At 39.1% G+C, this 14,531-nt stretch overlaps 1 protein-coding gene and 1 long non-coding RNA gene across 2 annotated transcripts in view; one reads left to right on the top strand and one right to left on the bottom strand.

Moving 5' to 3' along the window:
- Nucleotides 1–6,408, bottom strand: part of LOC137224139 (all-trans-retinol dehydrogenase [NAD(+)] ADH4-like) — a 28,950-nt gene extending 22,542 nt beyond the window's left edge. Inside the window, 2 exon segments of the mRNA XM_067737121.1 lie at nucleotides 706–758; nucleotides 6,354–6,408. Coding sequence (XP_067593222.1) covers nucleotides 706–758; nucleotides 6,354–6,408 — 108 coding nt within the window.
- The window catches only part of LOC137224016 (uncharacterized), a 64,091-nt gene that overhangs the window by 38,671 nt on the left and 10,889 nt on the right, over nucleotides 1–14,531 (top strand). The gene's annotated exons all lie outside the window — the stretch shown is intronic.

Below are 14,531 nucleotides of genomic sequence, written 5' to 3'. Positions count from 1 at the left end.
AACCTAGAGATGATTTAAAGTATACGGGAGAGGGCTTCCCTGGTGGCGCAGTGGTTGAGAGTCCACCTGCCGATGCAGGGGACGCGGGTTTGTGCCGCGGTCCGGGAAGATCCCACATGCCGCGGAGCGGCTGGGCCCATGAGCCATGGCCGCTGAGCCTGCGCGTCCGGAGCCTGTGCTCCGCAACGGGAGAGGCCACAACAGTGAGAGGCCCGCGTACCGGGAAAAAAAAAAAAAAAAAGTATACGGGAGAATGTGTGTAGGTTATATGCAAATACCACAGCATTTTATATAAGGGACTTGAGCATCCTAGGATTTTGATATGGAGTGGGCGTGGTCTTAGTACCAATCCCCTGCAGCTATAGAGGGAGGACTGTATTTCAAGATAACTTAAATATCATGAGGAATATCATAAAGAAAGTTGAAAGTACAGATTAAAATATGGTTTGTGGGTAGAAACTTCTTTTAATTAGCAAATAGTAATTAGTTATAAATAGGTATCCTTTGGGTATGTAGCCTATGCCATACCTCCCTAAACTTTTCTCTGGCTAGATTTAAAGATGGATGGAAATTTTTAATAAAAATGGAATAGGAGAGTGTATAGTTTTCTTTTTGAATTGAACATTGTGAAAATGATGTATAACTTACAGTGAACAGCTCTGAATTTTGGTGTGGAAATGTTGTGGATTTTTTTTTTTTTTTTACCTTTATGCGCACTTTATGTGAACTTCCTTTGCCTTTGGTGGAGCCACTTCTACCTTCTCAATGGAAAATGCGCCACCAGGCTTCCAGAGTATGGCTGCTCTCACCTGATAACCTGGGAAAAAGAATATGGGGGCAGAAGAGGAAACTCCTTAGGCTTGGGAGTTGGAGAAGTCCTGTATTCATGATTATTTGAAGGTTGAATCCAATTCTTCTGCACTCAAGCCAAAAAAAAAAAAAGAAACCATCGCTTAAATATATGCTGAATGTAGCCTCTTGAACCTCAATTCAACTTTTCTTGTACTATCAGTCTCTGTATTCAAATTAGTCTTGCAATTCTAACTATATTTACATAATGCTACACAACCAAGAGGATAGATGTCATACTTTTGATCTTACCATGAATGAAGTTGTCCAGTGTCAGGGTAGAAATGACTTTGCAGTGTAGGAGTTTTTTTGTGATCTTAGATATGGGAGAGAATCAATTTTGGGGTGGAGGCAGGGATGGAGACCATCTAGTTGTGGCAATTCATCAAATGGTGGTGGTCCCTGGCAGACTGAGATAGACGAGGTTGTTGGTGGTAAGGTAGTTCTTAGGGGTTCTGATTTCAGCCCACCACTGTTCTCATTATAAATTCTCTTCTTATGTGGTCTCACCTGTTTTTATAGATTCAGCTACTACCTTTATGTAGATGACGTTCACAATCTGTATCTATGGATAGACTTGTCCCTAAGCTTTAGATTCTATTCATCAGCTAATTGAATGTCCTACAGGTACCTCAAATTCCACATGGTAAAACATATACACACCATTATTTCTTTCTTCTGCCACCACCCTCCCCCTGCCCAGTGGTGTACCTAACACGCAATCTGTTCTTTACTCTTTACTTTATTCTCTGTTTCAGTGAGTGGCCATGTAACCTACTCACTCATCCAAGAAAGAAACCTGGGAAGTAGCCTTAATTTTTCTCTTTCCCTCAGTCTCCACAATCTAAAAGTTTCTGTTATCTGTCCCTTCTTCTCCATTCCTGCTGCTACTGTGTGGTCCAGTCCTCATTACCTTTCACCTGGCTTGGGTTCATCACCTTCAAGTCCATCTTCTATAGAATTGCTATCTCAACTATAATTCTGATCATGCTCTTTCCCTACCTAAAAATGATATTGCCACCAATTGTTTATCAGAATCTGTCGACATGGTCTACGAGGCTCTCCATGATCTTCTTCCTGTTATTCTCTCCAACCTTATTTCTGGTCACTTCCAGGCACAACAAATATTCTGGAGATTCTCCTCATGTTGTTTCATCTGCCTGTACAATTGTCTCCTCCTTTACCTGGTGAATTCTTACATCTGTAAGTTTCCTCTTAGATGTCACCTTCTCTGTGAAGCCAGGCTAAGTTAGGAGCACTTTCTCTCTCTTTTTTTATTATTCTTGCACACTCTTATAATTACTATGTCTCTCTGTGAGATCCTTGAAGGAGGGGGTATATCTTTGACTCTGGAAAGTTTGATGTAGGAGGGTTTGATATATTGCCTATTAAAGGACTGAAAAAACTGAGGAAAGGCAAAGCACATTAAGGGAATAAAAAGGGGAAGGAGAAGGAGAGGTATTAAGATTAAGACTCTCTCCCACTTTAGGAGTATAGAAACTACTTGGGCAATGAGGTGTTGGTAAATAGACAAGCGCACAGATTGACACAATTATGATATGACATAAAGAAGACTATACTTACTTTCTCTGTAGTACTCATGCTGATTTTCTCCGTGTTCTTCTGGCCACAGATGAATATATTGAGAAAGGGAGATTCTGGTTACAACTTTCAAAGTCCAAGAGAGTAAACATCACTGTTTGATCAAGAGTCTGGGTCCTGAGCTTTGTGTATAATCAGGAAATTAACACACCCGATGCTTGGAAGCTCAGATTTTCCTGTTCCTTAAGGGAGGTTCCTAAGTATGATATGAAATAGACTTAGCTCAGTGAAAATGCACAAAAGGTGAATTTGTGTAAACTTTTTTTTCTTCTCTCAATCATGAAGTTCTTTTGGTCTTTTAAATGTCCAAGTTTAAAATTTCTCATAGCGTGTATAGAATTGTGTCTATGTTGTTTTTCAAATGCAGATATGATCTCTGTAACTCTAAACTTGAGTAATCCATTTGATTTTCCAAGCATGTGTCGCATTTTCGAGGAATTAGGATGTTACTAGACAGTTTTATCTAGTAGTTTAGCATAAGCTCCTCACCTCTTGGTATTCTGAGCTGGTCACTCAGAGAAATTGAAACCGGTTTCTGTAAGAAGTCTAACGATCAGGATTTGGATTTGACCAAATCTCTGTATGTGGATTAAGAGAGTCTTGACCAGGACCCTGATGAACATGGGGACAAGGAAATACATTCCCAATGAAAGGCAACACCAGTGGGAAAGTTTTAGCTAGAGGGGAAGAGAAGAAGATTAAATGCGCTTTCTGTGTCATGATATGAGCATGTGATTTTTCTTCCTTAGCCTGTTGGATTATGGTGGATTATATCGACTAATTTTCAAATGTTGAACCAGCTTTACATACCTGGAACACATTCTACTTGGTGTACTAGTTTTCTTTCTTTGCACTGTCTCTGCCTGATTTTGTTTTCATAGTAATACTAATTTCATCAAATTATTTCCTCTTCTATTTTCTGTGAGGGATTGTGTAGAATGGGTGTTAATTCTTTAAATGTTTGGGTGAATTCTTCAGTGAAACCCTCTGGGTCTACAGATTTCTAATTTGGGATGTTTAAAATTTTACATTGTGAGTTCAGTTACCTTCATATTTGTGGGGCTATGTAAGTGATCTGTTTCGTATTTGGTGAGGTATGGTAGTTTGCGGTTTTTGAGCAATTACTCCATTTTATCTCAGTTGTCAAATTTATGTGTGTAGAGTTGTTAATAGTATTCTCGTATTACTCTTTTGATGTTTGCAGTGTCAGTAGTTATATACTCTGTATTATTCCTGCTTATTGGTAATTTGTACGTTCTTCCTGTTTTTCTTTGTCAGTGTTGCCAGAGGTTTGTTAATTTTATTGATCTTTTCAAAGAACAAGCTCTGTTTCATTGATGTTTCTCTATTCGTTTCTTTTCAATTTTGCCGATTTTTGCTATTAACTTACTTTGTTCTGTTTGTTTTTAGTTTATTGTGCTCTTTTATTTCTGGGGTCATGAAGCGTGAATGTGCATTATTGATTTGCAGTTTTTCCTCTTTTTTAATGTAAGCATTTGGTACCATAGATCAGATTCAGTGCAGCCTTAGCTGTGTCACACAAATTTTGGTATGTTTTTGATTTTCATTCAGGTATATGTATTTTTTAAACTTTCCCTTGAATCTTCTTCTTTGACCTCCAGATGATTTAGAAGTGTGTTGTTTAGCTTCCAGGTGCTTAGAGATTTTCCTTTTATTTCTGTCATTGATGTTTATGATTCCTGTTATTGATTTCTAGTTCAGTTCCATTGTGATCAGATAACAAACTGTATGATTTCAATTCTTTTTCCTTTGCTGAGATTTGTTTAATGGCCCAGGATATGATCTATCTTGGAATATGTTTCATGGGCACTTGAAATGAATGTGTATTCTGCTGCTTTTGGGTGGGATGTTCAATAAATGTCTCTTAGGTTCGATTAATTGGTGGTGTTATAAGTTCTTCTATACCTTTGCCTTCTTTCTAATTTGTCTATCAGTTTTTCAGACAGGGATTTTGAAGCCTTTAGCTAAAATTGTTCATTTGTCTCCTTTTCCTTCCAGTTCTACCAGCTTTTGCCTCACGAACCTGTAGCCCTGGGTGCATGCACATTTAGGGTTGCTGGTTCCTCTTGGTGGATTTTGCCCTTCTATCATTATATCATATTCTGCTCTGCCTCTGACAATTTTATTTTCTCTGAAGTCCACTTTATCTGATATTAATATAGTCCCTCTTTATTTTGATTAATGTTTGCATGATATATATTCTTTACCTCTTTCCTTTCAACCTGCCTATATATAAAGTGACTTTCTTATAGACAGCGTACATTTGAGTCATGATTTTAAATCTACTCTACCAATTTCTGTCTTTTTAAAAAACAACTTTATTGAGATATAATTGACTTAATATACAATTCACCCGTTTAAATCGTACAATTCAGTTTTTTTGTAGATTCACAGATATGTGCAACTATCACCACAATCAATTTTAAAATACTTTCATCACCTCAGAAAGAAACCCATACCTCTCTATTCCTTTCTCATCAACGTCCCCCACCCCAAACCACCACCCTGGCCCAATGCCACCATTCATCTACCTTTTGTCTGTATAGATTTACCTATTCTGGATGTTTTTACTGAATAGAATCATATGATATGTGGTCTTTTATGACTGACTTCTTTCACTTAGCAGTATGTCCTCAAGGTCCATCCATGTTGTGGCATGTATCAATAATTCATTCCTTTTTATGGCCAAAACATATTCCATTGTATTAATATAGTACATTGTCTATTCATCAGTTAATGCTTATTTGGGTTGTTTCCAATTTTTGACTATTATGAATAATGCTGCTATAGTCATTCATGCACGTTTTTGTGTGGACATATGTTTTTATTTCTCTTGGGTGTATACTTAGAAAATAAATTGCTGGGTTATATGGTAGAACTCTATGTTTAATTCTTTGAGGAACTGCCAGACCGTTTTCCAGAGTGGTTGCACCCTTTTACATTTCCACCAGCAGTGTATGATGATTATGATTTCTCCACATCCTTGTCAACATCTGATATTATCCTATTTTTAAAATTATAGCCGTCCTAGTAGGTACAAAGTGGTATCTCACTGTGATTTTGATTTGAATTTCTCTGACGTCTAATGATGTCGACCATCTTTTCATGTGCTTATTGGCCATCTGTATATCTTCTTTGGAAAAATGTCTATTCAGATTATTTGCCTGTTTTCAATTAAGCTCTTTGTCTTTTTTATTAAGTCATAAGAATTCTTTATTCTAGATACACATATCTCTTATCAAATATATGATTTGAAAATATTATCTACCATTCTGTGGGTTGTCTTTTCATTTTCTCGATAATATCCTTAGAAGCACAAAATTTTTTTATTTTGATGAAGTCCAACTTATTTATTTCCCCTTCTTCTTCCTCCTCTTCTTCTTCTTGTGTTGTATCTAAGAAACCACTGCCTACTCCAATGTTACAAAGATTTACACTGATCAATTTTTTCTAAGTTTTATAGTTTTAGTGTTTACATTTAGGTCTCTGATCCATTTTGAGTTAATTTGTATATGATGTGAGGTGAAGAGCCAACATTTTCTTTCGTGTGAGGATATCCAGTTATCCTAGCACCATTTGTTGAAAAGATATTCTTTCTCTATTGGATGTCTTGGTACACTTGTCAACTGACAACTGCATGGGCCTGGCGAGTGCTGCGGAAGGGTCTGCAGTGGCTACAGGAGCTATTGGGGTTCTCAGCGGTACCTCTAGGTCCAGTGGCTAGGGACCAAGGCAGGCAATGGTGGTGTCTGTGCAGCGGCTCAGCTGTGGGAAGAAGCTGCAAGTGTCTGTGTAGTGGCAGGGGCTGGTTGCAGGCACACATGCAGTGGCAAGGGCCATTGCTAGTAGCAAAGGCTGGGGCCAGCTGTGGGTGCACCTACAGCTCTGGGGGCCCTGGCTGTTGGCAAGAACTCCTGTGGTATAGGGTCTTGCCATGGGCACGTGTGTAGCAGTGGAGGCTGGTGGTAGAAGTCAGGCTGGTGGGATGCAGTTGTACAGGTAGACTGGCTAGCTGTAAGTGAGCACAGTGGTGCAGCCCAGTGACAGGAGTCAGTCAGGTCGGGGCTGACAAGCAGCTATGGCACCCTTGTTGGTGTACACTCCTGTGGTTGCAGGGTCTTGCAACTGGCACATGGCAGTGGACAGGCTTGGACCAGTGGAGTGCAGGTGCAAAGCTGGAGGGGCTCATTGCAGGTAGGCCCAGCAGTGCAGACTAGTGACTGGAGATAGGGCAAAATCAAGACCCACAAGCAGCTGTGGGGCTGCATTCGCAAGGCTGCAGGGTTTTGCCGTCGGTATGCACTTGGCAGTGGAGGCTGGAGGTGGGAGTCAGGCTGGCAGCACGCAGATGCACAGCTGGAGGCACTAGCCCCGAGCATGTGCACGGTGGTGGGGGTCAGCCACAGGGGTCTAGGCTGGTGTCTTTGCACTTGTACAGAGGCTGGGGCTGGCTGCCTGTGCAATCCCGGGCTCTGGCAGGGAGGAAGGAGAAGGAGCAGGGAGGGACTCAGGCTGCTGAGTGAAATCGGGTGAAAACTGGTGAAATCTGCAGGGGGTCCATGGTAGCTATGCAGGGGAAGGGGAGGGGGAGACTGACTCATTACTGTCGGGGGGTGGTGGTGGTGGAATTCAGGTTCCCCACTAGCTATCATCACCTCCTGAGGCGGAGACTGCTCCTTATACTTCTGGACAGAGGTGAGAATTCCAACTCTCCGTTCAGCTTCCACTGACACCTCCTCAGTTGGAAAGGATAGCAGTGCCTTGTTACTGCTATCACATGGCCCCTATGGCACAATGGGGAGTGAGTGTGTGTGTGCGTGTTCGTGTGTGTGTGTGTGTGTGTGTGTGTGTGTGTGTGTAAGGGTAGCCTAATTATTGCTGGGTGGTAGTGAAAGTTCTGACTCTTCACCAGGGCTCCTCTGACACCACCTCAGGAAGGAGGGGAGGGGTACCTCATTATTGCTGGGTGGGCATGGAAGTCTAGGCTTCCCACCCACACTATGGGGTGGGTGCTCCTTACTGCCAGGTGGGGTTGGAATTCCCAGATCCTTCCTTTGCCTTCTCTGACAGCACCCTGGTGGGTGGGGCTACCGTTCTTTCTGTTGTGTTTTGGTGGGGGTAGAGCAGCTATTATCTAAATGTTTTCTGTTTTACTAGGCTGCCCCTTTTGTAACTCTTTGGTTAGAGAGAGCAGGCTTTTGTTGGGGCCTTATTTTTTTGTCTGTGCCTGTTGGTGTTTTGAGGTTTCTGGCTTCTTCAGCTCCAAGTCTGAGATACATGAGGCATGCAGAAAACCCAGGTAACTCACACCCATACATTCCTTGGGGCTCCAGGTCTCTAGCCTTCTGCTTTCTTCTCTCCACCTTTCAGAAAGCAAACAAACAAATTAAAACCCCCCCAAACCCCACACAATATAAGAAATAATTATAAAAATATCAGCAAACAAAATAATATAGATGCATTATATGTGGAATCTTAAAAGAAAGTTACAAATGAACTTATATACAAAACAGAAATAGACCCACAGGCATAGAAAACAAACTTATGGTTACCAAAAGGGAAAGTGGGGAGGGATAAATTAGGAGTTTGGGATTAACATATACACATGACTGCATATAAAATAGATAACCAACAAGGGCCTACTGTATAGCACAGGGAACTCTACTCAATATTTTGTAATAACCTATAAGGGAAAAAAAATAGATGTATACATACATACGTATAACTGAATCACTGTGCTATATACCTAAAATTAACACAGCATTGTAAATCAACTATACTTCAATTAAAAAAGTAATGTAGATGGATTAAACTCATACCAAAAAAACCCTACAAATTAATGTCAAACTTTAATCAGTAGCTTTATTAGTGAAAAAAGCAGAAAGGAGCATTGCTGAGGATGTTTATGCTCCATTTTCATCATCTGGGATCTCAAAATGAGAAGACACAGTGGATGCTGAAACACAAAAATTCAAACACTGAAATGACTGACTTGCCTGCATAAATGTGGCTAGGACAAAATAATTACAGCATGCGTATTTTAAAGGACAAAATCGTCTACCTGCCCCCATTTGTTATGTCTACATTTATCTCCCCTCTTTCCTCATAGGCACCAGAAAATGTCCCCTGGATCAAGTCCAGAGGGTAACTGGCAATCATAGGATTTAACTTTAGTAATAGGAAGCAGAGACAATAATCATCTCTGCTTATGAGTCTTGGAAGTCATCTCATTTGGATCCGTAGTTACAGGGTGCACTTCACTCCTTCAGTTTTTTTTTTTTTTTTTGCATTTCTTTTTCTTTTCTTCCAGTTTTATTGAGGTATAATTGACATACAGTGTAAGTTTAAGGTGTAAAGCATAAGGATTTGACTTACATACATCATGAAATGATTACCACAATAAGTTTAGTGAACATAGATTATCACATATAGATACAAAATTAAAGAAATAGAAAAAATTTTTTTCCTTGTGATGAGAACTCTTAGGATTTACTCTTTATTTTTTTAATAGATCTTTATTGGAGTATAACTTCTTCGCAATACTGTGTTAGTTTCTGTTGTACAACACAGTGAATCAGCCATATGCATACATATATCCCCATATCCCTTCCCTCTTGAGCCTCCCTCCCATCTTCCCTATCCCACCCATCTAGGTTGTCGCAAAACACCGAGGTGATCTCCCTGTGCTATGCTTCTGCTTCCCACTAGCTAACTATTTTATATTTGGTAGTATATATATGTTGATGCTACTCTCACTTTGCCCCAGCATCCCCATCTCCCCGCCGTGTCCTCAAATCCATTCTCTATGTCTAGATCTTTATTCCTGCCCTGCCACTAGGTTCATCAGTACCATTTTTTTTTTTTTTAGATTCCACATATATGTGTTGGCATATGGTATTTGTTTTTCTCTTTCTGACTTACTTCATGCTGTATGACAGACCCTAGGTCCATCCACCTCACTACAGATAACTCAGTTTTGTTTCTTTTTTTTTTTTTTTTGTTGCGGTACGAGGGCCACTCACTGTTGTGCCCTCTCCCGTTGCGGAACACAGGCTCCGGACACGCAGGCTCAGCGGCCATGGCTCACGGGCCCAGCCGCTCTGCAGCATGTGGGATCTTCCCGGACTGGTGCAAGAACCCGTGTCCCCTGCATCGGCAGGCGGACTCTCAACCACTGCGCCACCAGGGAAGCCCAGTTTTGTTTCTTTTTATGGCTGAGTAATAGTTCACTGTTTATATGTGCCATATCTTCTTTATCCATTCATCTGTTGATGGACATTTAGGTAGCTTCCATGTCCTGGCTGTTGTAAATAGTGCTGCAGTGAACATTGTGGTACCTGTCTCTTTTTGAATTACGGTTTTCTCAGGGTATATGCCCAGTAGTGGGATTGCTGGGTCATATGGTAGTTCTGTTTTTAGTTTTTTGTTTTGTTTTTTTTGCGGTACACGGGCCTCTCACTGTTGTGGCCTCTCCCGTTGCGGAGCACAGGCTCCAGATGCGCAGGCTCAGCGGCTATGGCTCACGGGCCTACCCGCTCCGCGGCATGTGGGATCTTCCCGGACCGGGGCACGAACCCATGTCCCCTGCATCGGCAGGCGGACTCTCAACCACTGTGCCACCAGGGAAGCCCTGTTTTTAGTTTTTTAAGGAAGCTCCATACTGTTCTCCATAGTGGCGGTATCAATTTACATTCCCACCAACAGTGCAGGAGGGTTCCCTTTTCACCACACCCTTTCCAGCATTTACTGTTTTGAGATTTTTTGATAATGGCCATTCTGACTGGTGTGAGGTGATACCTCATTGTACTTTTGACTTGTATTTCTCTAATAATTAGTAATGTTGAGCATATTTTCATGTGCTTTTTGGCCATCTGTATGTCTTCTTTGGAGAAATGTGTATTTAGGTCTTCCCCCCATTTTTTGATTGGGTTGTTTGTTTTTTAATATTGAGCTCCATGCACTGTTTGTATATTTTGGAGATTAATCCTTTTTCATTTGCTTCATTTGCAAATATTTTCTCCCATTCTGAGAGTTGTCTTTTTGTCTTGTTTATGGTGTCCTTTGCTGTGCAAAAGCTTTGAAGTTTAATTAGGTCCAATTTGTTTCTTTCTCTTTTTCTTTTCATTACTGTAAGAGGTGAGTCAAAAAAGATCTTGCTGTTTTTTATGTCAAAGAGTGTTCTTCCTATGTTTTCCTCTAAGAGTTTTATAGTGTCTAAGAGTTTTATAGTGTCTGTTTTATAGTGTCTAAGAGTATTTAGGTCTTTAATCCATTTTGAGTTTATTTTTGTGTATGGTATTAGGGAATGTTCTAGTTTCATTCTTTTACATGTAGCTGTCCAGTTTTCCCAACACCACTTATTGAAGAGGCTGTCTTTTCTCCTCTGTATGTTCTTACCTCCTTTGTCGTAAATTAGGTGACCATATGTGTGTGGATTTATCTCTGGACTTTCTATCCTATACTATTGGTCTATATTTCTGTTTTTGTGGCAGTACGATACTGTCTTGATTACTATAGCTTTGTAATATAGTTTGAAGTCAGGGAGCCTGATTCCTCCAGCTCTGTTTTTTTCCCTCAAGATTGCTTTGGCTATTCAGGGTCTTTTGTGTTTCCATACGAAGTGTAAAATTTTTTGTTCTAATTCTGTGAAGAATGCCATTGGTAGTGGTAGTTTGATAGAGATTACACTGAATCTGTAGATTGCTTTGGGTAGTATAGTCATTTTCACAATATTGATTCTTCTAATCCAAGAACATGGTATATCTCTCCATCTGTTTGTGTCATCTTTGATTCCTTTCATCAGTGTCTTATAGTTTTCTAATTACAGGTCTTTTACCTCTTTAGGTAGGTTTATTCCTAGATATTTTATTCTTTTTGTTGCAATGGTAAATGGGATTGTTTCCTTAATTTCTCTTTCTGATTTTTCGTTGTAAGTGTATAGGAATGCCAGAGATTTGTGTCCATTAATTTTGTATCCTGCAACCTTACCAAATTCATTAACTAGTTCTAGTAGTTTTCTGATGGCATCTTTAGGATATTCTATGTATAGTCTCATGTTGTCTGCAAACAGTGACAGTTTTTCTTCTTCTTTTCTAATTTGTGTTCCTTTTATTTCTTTTTCTTCTCTGATTGCCATGGCTAGGACTTCCAAAACTATGTTGAATAATAGTGGTGAGAGTGGACGTCCTTGTCGTGTTCCTGATCTTAGTGGAAATGCTTTCAGTTTTTCACCATTGAGTATGATGTTTGCTGTGGGTTTGTCATATATGGCCTTTATTATGTTGAGGTAGGTTCCCTCTGTGCCCATTTTCTGGAGAGTTTTTATCATAAATTGGTGTTCGATTTTGTCACAAGCTTTTTCTGCATCTATTGAGATGATATATGGTTTTTATTCCTTAATTTGTTAATATGGTATATCACATTGATTGATTTGCGTATATTGAAGAATTCTTCCATCACTGGAATAAATCCCACTTGATCATGGTGTATTATCCGTTTAATATGTTGTTGGATTCTGTTTGCTAGTATTTAGTTCAGGATTTTTGCATCGATGTTCATCAGTGATATTGGTCTATAATTTTCTTTTTTGTGATATCTTCTTCTGGCTTTGGTATCAGCATGATGGTGGCTTCGTAGAATGAATTTGGCAGTGTTCCTCCCTCTGCAATATTTTGGAAGAGTTTGAGAAGGATCAGTATTAGCTCTTCTTTAAATGTTTGATAGAATTCGCCTGTGAAGCCATCTGGTCCTGGACTTTTGTTTGTAGGAAGATTTTTAATTATAGTTTGAATTTCATTCCTTTTGATAGGTCTGTATATATTTTCTAAATCTTCCTGGTTCAGTTGTGGAAAACTGTACCTTTCCAAGAATTTGTCCATTTCTTCATGGTTGTCCATTTTATTGGCATATAGTTTTTTGTAGTAGTCTCTTATAATCCTTTGTATTTCTGCAGTGTCAGCTGTGATTTCTCCTTTTTCATTTCTAATTTTATCGATTTGTGTCCTCTCCTTTTTTTTCTTGATGAGTCTGGCTAAGGGTTTATCACTTTTGTTTATTTTCTCAAAGAAGCAGCTTTTAGTTTTATTGATCTTTGCTAATGTTTTCTTCTTTTCTATTCCATTATTTATTCTTTTAAACTTTTTAAAATTAACTTTATTTTTTATAGTTTTATGTTCACAGCAAAATTGTTTGGAAAGTACAGTGAATTCTCATATACGCCCATTCCCACACATGTACATCCTCCCCAACTATAAGCATCTGTACTACAGTGGTGCATTTGTAGCAGTCAGTGAACATACATTGACATATCATTATCACCCCAAATCATTAATTTATATTAGGGTTCACTCTTGGCATTGTACGTTCTGTGGGCTTGACAAATGTATAATAACATGTACCCATTGTAATATCATACAGAATAGATTCATTGTCCTAAAAATCCTCTGTAGTCTGCCTATTTATCCCTCCCCTGCCCCATTAACCCCTTGTAACCACTGCTCCTTTTGTTGTTTCCATAGATTTGTCTTTTCCTGAATGTCATATAGTTGGAATCATACAGTATGTAGCCTTTTCAGATTGGCGTCTTTCACTTAGAAATATCCATTTAAATTTCCTCCATGTCTTTTCATGGCTGGAAAGCTCATTTCTTTTCAGCATTGAATAATATTCCATTGTTTGTATGTACCACAGTTTTGTGTATCCATTCACTTACTGAAGGACATCTTGGATGCTTCTAAGTTTTGGCAGTTTTGAAAAAAGCTGTTATAAACATTCATGTACAGGTTTTTGTATGGATATTTTGTATGAACAGTTTTCAGTTCTTTTGGGTAAGTACCAAGGAGCATAGTTTCTAAATTACGTAGTAAGAGTATGTTTAGTTTTTTTAAGAAATCACAAAAATAACTTCCAAAGTGGCTGCACCATTTTGCTTTCCTAACAGCAATGAGTGAGAGTTCCTGTTGCTCCACATCCCTGCCAGCATTTGGTGTGTGAGTGTGTAGGATTTTTGCTGTTCTAGTAGGTGTGTAGTGCCATCTCATTGTTGTTTTAATTTGCAATTCTCTAATGACATGTGATGTCAAACATATTTTTATAGCTTTATTTGCTATTTATATATCTTCTTTGGTGAGGTGTCTGTTAAGTCTTTGGCCCACTTTTTAATAGAGTATTTTCTTATTGTTGAGATTTAAGAGGTTTTTATATATTTTGGATAAGTCCTTTATCAGATAGGTCTTATATTTCGAATTTTATATTATTTTATTTTTTATACGGCAGGTTCTTATTATTTATCTATTTTATACATCTTAGACTATATATGTCAATCCCAATCTTCCAGTACATCCCCCCCACTGTCCCACCACCCCCGCTTTTCCCCTTTGGTGTCCATACGTTTGTTCTCTACATCTGCGTCTCTATTTCTGCCCTGCAAATTGGTTCATCTGTACCATTTTTCTAGATTCCACATATATGCATTAATATACAATATTTGTTTTTCTTTTTCTGACTTACTTCACTTTGTGTGATGGTCTCTAGGTCCATCCACGTCTCTACAAATTACCCAATTTCATTCCTTTTTATGGCCGAGTAATATTCCATTGTATATATGTACCACTTCTTCTTTATCCATGCATCTGTCGATGGGCATTTAGGTTGTTTCCATGACCTGGCTATTGTAAACAGTGCCACAATGAACATTGTCATGCATGTGTCTTTTTGAATTATGGTTTTCTCTGGGTATATGCCCAGTAGTGGGATTGCTGGGTCATATGGTAATTCTATCTTTAGTTTTTAAAGGACCCTCCATACTGTTCTCCATAGTGGCTGTATCAACTTACATTCCCACCAACAGTGCAAGAGGGTTCCCTCTAGTAGAGCTAATCAATGAATTTGGTAAAGTTGCAGGATACAAAATTAATACACAGAAATCTCTTGCATTCCTATACACTTACAATGAAAGAGCAGAAAGAGAAATTAAGGAAACAGTCCCATTTACCATTGCAAAAAAAAAGAATAAAATACCTAGGAATAAGCCTAACTAAGGAGGTAGAAGACCTGTACTT

The sequence above is a fragment of the Pseudorca crassidens genome, chromosome 4 (assembly GCF_039906515.1).
Source record: "Pseudorca crassidens isolate mPseCra1 chromosome 4, mPseCra1.hap1, whole genome shotgun sequence".
Classification (NCBI taxonomy): domain Eukaryota; kingdom Metazoa; phylum Chordata; class Mammalia; order Artiodactyla; family Delphinidae; genus Pseudorca; species Pseudorca crassidens.
This window is presented reverse-complemented; position numbering and strand designations above follow the sequence as displayed.